Source organism: Pteropus alecto, unplaced genomic scaffold (genome assembly GCF_000325575.1).
Source record: "Pteropus alecto unplaced genomic scaffold, ASM32557v1 scaffold67, whole genome shotgun sequence".
Classification (NCBI taxonomy): Eukaryota; Metazoa; Chordata; class Mammalia; order Chiroptera; family Pteropodidae; genus Pteropus; species Pteropus alecto.
The window spans coordinates 8,678,936-8,689,640 of NW_006441061.1; the positions used below are offsets into that span (position 1 = coordinate 8,678,936).

The window sequence follows — 10,705 nt, forward strand, 5'->3', positions numbered from 1 at the left end:
TCTCTCTCTCTGTCTCTCTCTCTCTCTCTGTCTCTCTCTCTCTGTCTCTCTCTCTCTCTCTCTCCCCATCCCTCTCCCTCTCTCTCCTTCTTCCCTTTCCGTCTCCATGTCTGGATGGCCGTCTCTTATCTTTCTCTCCCGCCCGGTCTCTGTGGGTCTCTCTCCCACTGCGTTTCTTTGTATCTAGTTCTCGCTCCATCTTTTCTTCTCGACCCGCATCTGCGTCTGGTTCTCTCTTCTTCTGGAGCGACGTCCCTACGGCATTTGCTCTCTTTCTAAATCTCTCGGTCCCTCCCTCTCTAGCTTTGTCCCTCTGACCCCATCCATCCCTCCAGCTCTGTCTGTCTGTCTAGCTGTCTAAGCACTTAGCTACCTGATCAATCCTCTGGCTATCTATGTAGCTCGCTACCTCGTCAGTCATCTGTCTATCCATTTGTCATCTGTCTGTGTCTTGGTGCCTTCCTACCTCCCTGCCTCTGTGTCCCTCTGCGTGTCCCCAACCCACGCTCGCCGCTAGACTCCCATAGTGGCCTCGCCCCCTCTTCCTCGATCATCTGCCATGTCAGCCCAGCTCCCTGTGAAAAGCGCATGCTGGGGAGGTGAGCGTCCCCCCATACTCTTTCGCGTGGCAGTGCCTCCCGCCCTGGGCCAGCCTCGCCCCCCAGCGACAGGGCCTCTGTGGGCGGGAGTCAGAGGGCGCAGGGCAGCCCCGGGCGCTGAGGTCTGGGAGCGCACGCGCGCGTTTGCAGACGCGTGTCCGCGCTGCGTCCTGGCTTGCCTGCAGTGGGGGAGGCCGTGTGTACACGTGGGCAGGTGCTCCCACAGGCGGCAGTGACCGGGGCAGGCTGGATCCTCTGAGGAACCGGATTCCCCAGGGCTTCAGTCCTCGCCTCCGGGTGAGGGAGGCCTGAGCCACGCTGGTGCCGACACGAGCCAGCGTCCAGGGTGGGCATCTTGCTGGGCGCTGTACACGCGCGGTGTTACTTCGTTTTCTCAGCCCCCCGAGTCGGGGATGGTGACGGGTCACCTGACAGATGCGAGGCATTTTGCTCAGTGCCTTTACTCGCCCCTCTCGGAGCCCTGGCCTGGCAGTCAATGTGACAGACGCAGACAGAGTCACTCAGTGGACATGGGACTTCTCTGCGGTATAAGGGCTCAGGTCCGGGGAGGAAAGACAGGGGTCTGGCTGCCCCGGCTGGGGTGACACCCAGCCCAGAACACCACAGGCCCCGCCAGGCCCCCCCTTCCTGCCGAAGCTGGGCTGGCTGCACAGCTGCCTCCCCACCGCCCTCAGAGGCCCACCCTGTCCCACCCTGCCCCGCCCAGACTGGCAGGGCCAGCTGCCTCCTGTGACAAATGTCCTCTGGCCTCAAAGCCACACTCTGTCCCTGTCTCCTGGAGCCCCGGGCAGGGCCGTCGCAAGGTCTGCCTCCCACACGCTCCTGTGTTCCAACCACGACCCTCCCGTGCCCTCGCCGTTTCTGTGCCAGACACTGACCATGCTCTGTCACGTGGAGTCCCCGGCCCACCCCATGGGGTGGGTATTCTTATGCCCATTAGACAGAGGGGACCTTGAGCCGTCAGCCACTTGCCTGAGCTCACACAGCAAGGACCGGCTACGTCGGCCTCCAAGGGCTGCGCTCTCTCGCTCCGGGCCTCCCGCCACACCCCACCCCTGCCAGGTCTCCCCGCTGCACGCGAAGATGGAGCGAGGCCTCAGAGGCCCGGAGGCTGGGTCTCGGCTCCGCGTCTCACCTGCCCCACCTGTCCGACAGAGACAAACCCAGGGCCTGGTGGGCAGCCCCCCGGGCCAGCTGTCCTTCACACCGCCCCGGGCCCTGCCCCCCTCACCCCGCGTTCACACGACAGACGCTGACAGAGCGTCGACCGTGAGCCAGCTCTGCTCTGGGAGCTGGGGACACGGCCAGGATGAGACAGATTATTTCTGCTCTTAGTGGGGGCAGGGCCCAGACACCGCCCGGAATGGCTCAGGAATCACGTCTGCAACCGGACACGGGGATCTCGCTGCACAAGGAGGGGCGCGGGGCCTGGGGACGGCAGATGGCAGGGCTGGGGCGGGGCGAGGGCGAAGCCGCTCTGAGGGAGCCGAGGACAGGTGGACGTCCACGTCACTCCCCGGGCCTGGCTCTGTCTCTCAGAGCCACGGAGCGCAAGTGGCCTCCTCACTCCTCCGTCCCGCAGACGTGGAGCGCCTTGACCGGGCCTCACCTGAAGCCCCCTCTCCCAGCCACGCCCCTGCCCAATGCTCTCCTTGGGCCTCCTCTGCGCCACTGTTACCCCTAAAGCTGCAGCATCCAAACCTCAGCGCGGGCCTCTCTCCTCCCTCGCTGGGGACATGATATCGCTACTAATCCTGGGCACATCTGAGCTTCAGGCCACCTACAGTTGTAACCAGCAAGAGCTCTAAACCGCCCGCCTTGCTCCACTCACCAGGGGACCCGGGGCTCCCCCTCCCTGACCATCCCGGCGCCTCCCGGAGCTCCCTCCCGCCCGCCACGCAGGCTCATCAAGCGTCCATTGTGCTGGCTCCCGAGCTTCTTTTTGCCCTTGACACTTGTCAAAATAATTATGTCATGTAATTAAATATTGCCTAAAATGATGAAATGTGTACACGAAAGGAGAGAGTCGTTTCTGTTAGAAATAGGCCGATGGCTTTGAAAAGACTCCACACGGGCATTTTGCTTGAAAAGTTTCCGTGATCGGGGGTCTTGGGGGGCCCACCGTCGGAGCACGTGCATGGGTCTGTGCAGCCTTCCCGCACGTTAAAGAAACAAGCTGAACGCAGCAGACCAGTGGTTCTCAAAGCGGGTTCCCCACCAGCAGCATTGGCACCGGCCCCAAACCCTGCAAAAAATACAGATCTTGGACCCCGGCCCAGGCCCGTGAGTCGGGAACGCTTAGGATGGCTCAGCGGAGTCTCTGTGAGCCCCCCGGGGGTCTGAGAACTTCCACTGTGGGGGAGCCCCGTCATCAGAGGGGTAAATTCTGAGGGAAAGGCCCCACGGGCCGCTGAAGAGCAGACTGGCACCCAAAACAGGTGTGGCCTCACAGCCTAAGGCTGGCGAAGGGACGCACAGGGGCCCGCCGACGGTGACCACGCGGAGGGAACGGGTAGACCGCGTCTTAGGTGCCCCAGCTCCGCGGGCTTCCCCTGAGCGACACCCAGCCCCGTCCGCGAGACCCTCCGAGGGGAGCAGGCGGCAGCGGCCCCGTTCCCCAGATGGGGACCCTGAGCCTCGGAGCCGTGAAGCGGCGGTCCGAGGTCCCGCAGCTAGCGAGTGGCCTGGCCCCCGGGCAGGGGCCGCAGCGTTGTCCTGCGCGCCCGCTGACGGCCCCTGGCTTTCCGGCAGCTGAACCACGCCTGCAGCGGGCCGGGCCTGGCGGTGCTGTGCTTCATGCGTCACGACACCCTGGACTACTTCAGCGTGTACGGCACGGCCCTGAGCATGTGGGTCTCGCTGATGGGTGAGTGGCCCCCCCTCGTAGCCCAGGTCCCGTCTGCCTGCCGCCCGCCCACGCCGGAACCAACACCCGGGCTGCTGAGCCTGTACCCCCACACCTCGTTTCTGGGGACCTCCACCCTCTCCCAGGGTACAGAGCCGAGCCGAATCCATGAAAAAGAGTAGGACAAATTTACCTGGCAGCGGCACGCACGCACAGGAAGCGGTCACAGCGCTCTGCCCCGTCTTCCTCCCGGGGGACCCCTGTTCGCCATTCGGGGTCCCCCCACCCCAAGAACCTCCCCTGCCCTTGCGGTTTTCAGCTCGGCCTTGTGGGCGTGTCCAAAAGCACAACATCAGGGCACGGTCCCCGTTACACGGGGCCCCCCACGATTTGACCAGGCTCTGCGGGGGGCCCGGATCGTCCTTGTAGGGTCCCTGGGTGTCTTCGCGTCCTTGCCCACGTGTACCCCTGGACCTTCGCATGTGGACCAGCTTCCTGCCTGCACGACCCAAGCTGCCCCGGGCGCGGGGGAGCCTGCCTTTCCCTTAGGGCCGGCTGGGATTCCGGCGAGCGGGCTGGGCCTCGGAGTCTCGCTGGCTGAGGGGGCCCCAGCCATGCCCGGGCCCCTGAGGGACGGCCCCGGGGGAGCAGTGGCCAGGAGCGGCCGCAGAGGCCGCGCACCTCTCACTCTCTGTCCCCGGCCACCCCAGCTCTGGCTGACTTCGACGAGCCCAAGAGGTCGACCTTGGTGATGTTCGGCGTCCTGACCACCGCCGTGCGGGTTTACCACGACCGCCGGGGCTACGGCGTGTACTCCGGCCCCATCGGCACAGCCGTCCTCATCATCACAGCTAAGTGGGTACGTGCCGCGTGACCCCAGCCGCCGGGGCCCTTCCCCTGACTGTGACTCTTCCCACCCGGAGTCTCCGTTGGCCTCCCGCCCACGGCCGGCCGGCGGGACACGGCCTCAGCGGAAACACACAGAAAATGACCGTCGGGCACACAGGCACGCGGATCCGGGTTGTATGGGGTCCGTAGCTCGCTGACTCCGGACCTCACCCACGTTACTGAACCCTGTGCCTCAGTGTCCATATCTGCAAAGCAGGTATTATAACAACAGTCTGGGTCGGGTCAAGATTAATTGAGATGATGCGTCTGAAGTATTAGCATAGAACCTGGCTTCTAACGGGCTCCAAAAACGGAGCTATTATTATCATCGCTGCTGTCGAAGGAACAGGCTGCTTTAGAAATGCACTGCCAGTCGGAAGTGGCCTGCGTGCGTCTGGGAAGACCCCTCGGGCAGGGGGAGGCCTCAGCTTGTTCCGAAGAGAAGGGGGGAAGCGGCGTGTGTGTGACAGGAAGTTGAGACTGAGGCTCGTGCGCACCGAGGCGGCCTGGGCCGGAGTCACCGACACCATGGCCTTGCGCTGGGCACCCACGAGGGCCCCTAACACATGGTCCCTGGGCCTCCCTGCACCACCCATCAGGCCAAGGCCCCTCTGGCTGCAAGGGCCGAAGCCCACTCACGCTAGCCGGGCACTGCAGCAGGGTGGGCCGGAGCTTCTCCCGGGAGCCCGAGAAGGGGAGGGGCCGAGCCAGGCGGGGAGCGGAGCCTGGGCCGGAAAGCAGGAGGCGGGTCTCAGGGAAGAGGGGTCCGGCTGGCGGGGGTGCAGGCGGTGCCCACCACGCCCGCCGCTCTCCACCCCGGGAGGGTCCACTTTGCCAGCAGGAGAAGAGAAGGCGCATCTGTCCCACTGTGACCTGGGGAAGCAGAGCTGGCCCCGGGCTGGCCCAGGAGGCCCCCCTCGGAGCCGCCTGGGAGCAGGGAGGAAGCGTGTCAGGTCTGACGTCACTGGCCCCAAGAAGGACCGCCGGCGTGCACCAGACGTCGCTCGGGACAAAGGGCGCGGGGCGAAGTCCCCTGTTCTGGCCCGGGGGGCTGCGCCCACTGCCGGTCTGGGCCAGCTCTGAGTCTGGGCTGGATCTGAGTCAGCTCGAAGAGCAGTCGCTCGCTGGTGTCCCCACAAAGCGCCGCGGGGACTTTCGCGGTCCCTGGCCACGGGGACCAAGGGCTGCCTGGCTGCCTATAGCTGGGGCTCAACCTGTGTTTCCCACACCACTGAACGTGCAGTTTATTTGGATTTTCCAGGGCAGATGTTTCTCTCGAAGGTGCATCTCTTCCTGAGCCGGGCTGGGGAACAGTGGCTCCCGGGGACAGGGACGGGGACGGGGAGCGGGGAGAGGCACGTGCCAGGGTGAGGCAGGGCAGGTGCAGCATGGGCTGGACAAGGGTCCCCCGGGCCAGGGCCCCCGCACCCTGGGTCACAATAGCCGCATCCACAGGCCACCTGCACCTCTGCAGGCCCCGATTCCTCTTCGGTCACGGCAAATTCCAGGAAACCGGACTCCATTTCATAGTGCGTTTGGTGGGGAGACCCGCCCTACCCTGCCTGGGGTTCCCCATGGGCTTCACGTGTGCCGCCCAGCGAGTCTCTGCCTCTGGGGTGCTGCCCAGAACCTCGGGCCCCGATGCGCAGTGTGTGGTCCGCACGCATCTGCAGTCCGCAGCGCCTCGGCCCCGGGGGCGAGGTTTCGGGATGGGGACCCGCGTTCGTTTCGTCCTTCCGGCGTGTGTGGACCCAGCTCTCTAAGCCGGAGCCTGGCCCCAAGCGGCGGCGGCAGCAGCCCCGGGCTTAACGTGCTAGTCAAGGTCGTCTAATAAACAGCCCGGCGTGTCTGCCCACTGACGGCTGAGGCACCAGAGGCTCTGGCAGACCACACGGGCCACGCCGGAAGGCAGGACCCGCCCCAGTACCCCAACGTGTCCAGACCCCCCGACCGGGATAGGGGGCAGGGAGGGGGGGCCCTGTTACATCCCAAAGAGATAGGTGGGGAATCCTCGTGGGCCCTAAAGGCCCACGGGGCTCCCAGCCCTGCCACCCAGGCTGCGGGCTCCCATGGGTGTCTTCCTGAGCCCCATCTCCTGCCTGAGGATGCCCGGGGGTGCAAATGCCCAGGGCCAGCTCCCCCGCTGGCTCAGGGCGGCCGTTCCCGCATGACCTGTGACCTCAGAGCTTTCCCGTCGTCTCCGCCCCCGCAGCTGCGGCAGATGAAGGAGAAAAAGGGTCTGTACCCCGACAAGAGCGTCTACACCCAGCAGATAGGCCCCGGCCTCTGCTTCGGGGCCTTGGCCCTGATGCTGCGCTTCTTCTTCGAGGTACCCAGGCGGGGGGCGGGGGGAGCAGCCGCCACGAGGGCCCTCTTCCTAGAGGCGTGCCCGGGGGAAGCCTCTTGGAGGAGGTCACTGGGCCAGACTCCCAGGACAAGCGAGGGGGCTGGGGAGGGGCCTGTGTAAGTGGCAGGGGCCAGGCACGAGGCAGAGGCACAGAGCATGCAGGGGGGAGGGAGCTTTGGGGACAGGGCTGAGGCCACAGCTGACGGCCCGCCACACCCCTGCAGGAGTGGGACCACACCTACGTCCACAGCTTCTACCACTGTGCCCTGGCCGTGTCCTTCATCCTGCTGCTGCCCAAGGTCAACAAGAAGGCTGGAGACGCGGGGCCGCCGGCCACGCTGGGCTGCTCCACCCTGTGCTGCACCTGCGTCTGACCTGCACCCCGCCCGGCTCCGCGCCCCTCCCCTCCCCTGTCCCACGCCTGGCGGGAGCCCTCCCCGTCCTTCCCCGGCCCGGAGCGTCCAGGAGAAATTCTGTCTTCATATTCTGACGGGTCCCAGGGCCTTGGGAAGCGCCCGCCGTGCTAAGTGCTTCCCGAGGACCCAGTTACTGAGCTTCTGCTGGGTGCTGGGTGCTGGGTGCTGGGTGCTGGGCTGGCTGATGGGAAGACGATTGGCCCCCTCCCAGGCCTCGGTGCCCACTGATCGTGCCTCCGCGGATCCTGGAGCCAACGTCCATCCTCCCCGCCACCCCTTCCCGAAAGCCCCAGCGCAGTCCCCGCCACACGGGGGTTCTGCCGGCCAGCAGGTCCCCTGCCCGGCCCCCACCGTCTGGTTTCTCCCGGAGACTGGCGTCATACGTCTGTCCCATGCCCCCAGGCTCTGAGCAAGCCCATGCAGGAAGCCAGGGCCAGCGGGACCCGCGCTATCCCTGGCCCACGCCTGCCCGCCCCTTGGCCGTCCCTCCAGCTGGGTCCCTAATCTGACGATTTTGATGACAATAATCGGTAAGAAGCACCTTGATTTCGTGACCTTACTGGGAGGCCGAGCGGTGGCCTGGCTGTCAGCCCCGCCTGTCTCCCCAGCGTGGGTAGGTGGGTCTGGGTGCGGGGAGCTCCGGCGGAGGCCGGTGGCAGGCCCTAAGCTGGGCTCACGAGGAGGTGAGCCTGTCTGCACCGGGCCCCGGGGGGTGGCGGGAGCCGGCCTCCCAGACATCACCTCACAAACCTGAGCCCCCCACAGATCCAGCCCACCCCAACTTCCCAAATGATCCAGGCACATCTGTCAGGCAGGAAGTTACCTACACCTGTCTGGGACCTGTTTGTGTTTCCAGACCATGCGCTCACCCACATGCGCTCCCACTGCGGGGGATGGCTCACATTTGTCCTAAAGTCACCTCTCGCATGCCTTAGGGGGCCGAGAGAGAGCTGGCTCCAGCACCTGGGGCTGGGGACGAGGTGGACCCTCGGCCAGGCTCCCCCCATCTGTCAGCCTCCCTGACTGCCCAGAGGTCCCAGGTCGCGGGTCTTGGACACCCACAGCCTGGCCCTGGCTCAGCCCCTTTCTGTCCCCAGAGCCCATTAATGACAGAGCAGCCTGCTCAGCCCTTCACATGGTGCTCAGGGTCTCTCCAAGCTCGTCTTCCAGATGAGGAAGCCGAGGCTCCATGGCTTCAGGGCCACCCACCTGGGCGTGTCCCCATCACAGGGCGGAGAGCACAAGACAAGGGGACTCCCCAGCTCTATGTTCCTGGGTGGGGGGAGGGGCAGGCGCAGCCCCCATTGGCTGCAGGTCTGGCGGGGGGAGAGGGGGTGATCGCACACACGCACACACCCCCACACCGTGAAGAAAGGGTACATCCTAGAAGCAGAGTCTTCTCTCTGGCCCATCTCCCATCTGCACAAGGGGACACTCATAAGTCACAGCACCAGGATTTAAGGAACAGGGGGACTCTGGGGACCGTGCGGGGGGAACCGGGGGTGCCGCTCCAGCAACAGCCATGTGCGAGGCGGTGGCCCCCGCCCATCACCCCCCACCCGCCCCGCTCCCCGCGCCAGCTCCCACCTCTGTGGCGACACATGGAAAGTTGGAAGCCGTGGGCGCTCCCACGCAGGGAGGAGCCGAGGGCTTGCCAAGCGCACGAGGGCCGCGCTGAGAGGCTGCTCGCCGTGGCCGCGCTGATTTATGAGTCTGTCTGGGAGCCCGGCCAGGTCTGTAAGTCATGGACAATTAGGAGGCGCGCTCCAGCCCTCAGCCCGCCCGCCTCCCGGGCTCCCCGCCCGCCGCGCCCCTCCCAAGCAGGGTTGGCCCCCACGGAGAGGCCGAGGAGGGCCGCAGGGGGCGGGTCCTGAGCCCACTCTGCAGAGGAGGACACTGGGCCAGGATGTCAGCAGCTGGCCCTCATCCCGGGACACAGGACACTGAGTTGGTGGCAGTGCCCAGGGTCTTGCCGGCCATCCCAAAGTCATCTTCCTCTGGCTCAGAGGCCACTTTGACATCCTGGGGGCTCCACCCAAGGGCCAGGAGGGGAGTGCTGGGGCAGGGGGCCGGAGAAGGCCCAGGATGGCCAGCCACTCTGATACCTCCAGACTGGCCAGGAAGACGTGTCACGGCCTTCAAGCTGAAACGCCTCCACGCCCAAGTGTCACCGAGCCCTGGGATCCGAGAACCACGGCACCCGGTGCCAGGAAGGGCCTCAGTGGCCCTCCCGACCCACCCCAGGAGGACAGGACCGTCCTCCCACCCAGCCCAGCTGGGGGCCTGCGGGTCCATGAGTCCCGACACCGCCACGAGCGAGTGCCTGCAATGCGGCCCTGGACGTCACCAGAAGCCCCAGAGTGGCACCTTGCTGAGGGCTCGCGTTGGTGATGGAGATGGGGAGATGCGAGCCCACGCGGGCACACACCCCGCCCCACCCCACCCCACCCCGGCCAGGACAGCGCCCCGCCCCCGCCCCCTGGAGCCTCCATTGATTTTAATTCATTTCAATTTAAATAGCCCCGTGTGTTGGGTTGCAAATAACATACAGGAGGCCTAGTGACATTTGAACTTCAGAGAAAGAATAGATAATGATTTCACCTGAATACGTCTAATATTTGGGGCATACTAAAAAAAAGATTCACTGCCCCCCCGAAATGTAAATGGGACTGTTGTCCTGTATTTTGCCGGGCAGCCCCACCCCTGTGGCTGGCAGCTCCGGAGCCGGACGGCACGGCTGCAGCAGACGGGAGGGACGCTCCCTGGACACGCGGGTTTGGGAATTCTGGGTTAAACCAAGTGACACAGGCAGAGGCGCTCAGGGCCCAGTTCCGATGGTGGCCTCGCTGCCAGGACACGGGGTGGGGGCTGGGGGGGGCAGGGTGGATCCTGGACGTGGGTCCTGCCACAGCCTCTTGGGGCCTGGGTCTGGCTTCCAGACCCTGCAGGGCAAAGAGCAGAAGCCGCCAATGCCCCGGCCTGGACACACACTCGGAGCCCAGCCGGCGGGGAGGGGGGCCCACGCACCTCCGGCAGCCCAAACGGAGAAGTATTATAAACACTTACAACAACTAGACAAAACAGTCTATTGTAGCAGCCCCTCCGCCTCCCCCCCGCGGCAGGGGTGAGGCTGGCATGGCACAGGGAGCCGGGGCCCCCGCCAGGACGCCCTCTGTTTGCACAGGCGGAGGTGTTTTTGTCTGAGGGCAGAGTCTGCGAGCTGTGGCCTTTGTCATGTCTGCTACTGAAATTTCCTGTCTCTGTTATTCTCTTCTGCACTGAGACCATCTGAAACCCAAAACTTTTATTGCCCCTTTTAAAAAGGCTTTACAGCTCCCGATCCACCTCATCCCGCGTCCTGGGCTCCGGGGCTGCTTTTGCAGTTAGGGGCGGCGCTGCTGGAGGGACCCACCGGCTCAGGCCGCGGGCCTTGGCCGCAGGACAGCAGGGCCCACGTGTGGGCAGGCGGGACCGATTCTGCAGTCGGCAGGAAGCCCCGGGGCGTGAGTCTCGGCTCGCTGGCCGGCTGGCCGGCTGGTCGGCTGGTTAGCTGGTTCACAGAGCCGGCCGAGCAGGGACACAGGCCGTG

General features: G+C 65.3%; 1 protein-coding gene across 1 annotated transcript in view; it reads left to right on the top strand.

The window, feature by feature from the left end:
• The window catches only part of MYMK (myomaker, myoblast fusion factor), a 7,986-nt gene extending 867 nt beyond the window's left edge, over positions 1-7,119 (top strand). The window contains exons 2-5 of the mRNA XM_006918099.1: positions 3,372-3,486; positions 4,176-4,324; positions 6,566-6,682; positions 6,925-7,119. Of these exons, the coding sequence (XP_006918161.1) occupies positions 3,372-3,486; positions 4,176-4,324; positions 6,566-6,682; positions 6,925-7,074 (531 nt within the window). The 3' untranslated portion in view covers positions 7,075-7,119. The remainder of the gene's footprint in view (positions 1-3,371; positions 3,487-4,175; positions 4,325-6,565; positions 6,683-6,924) is intronic.
• Positions 7,120-10,705: the final 3,586 nt, after the last annotated feature.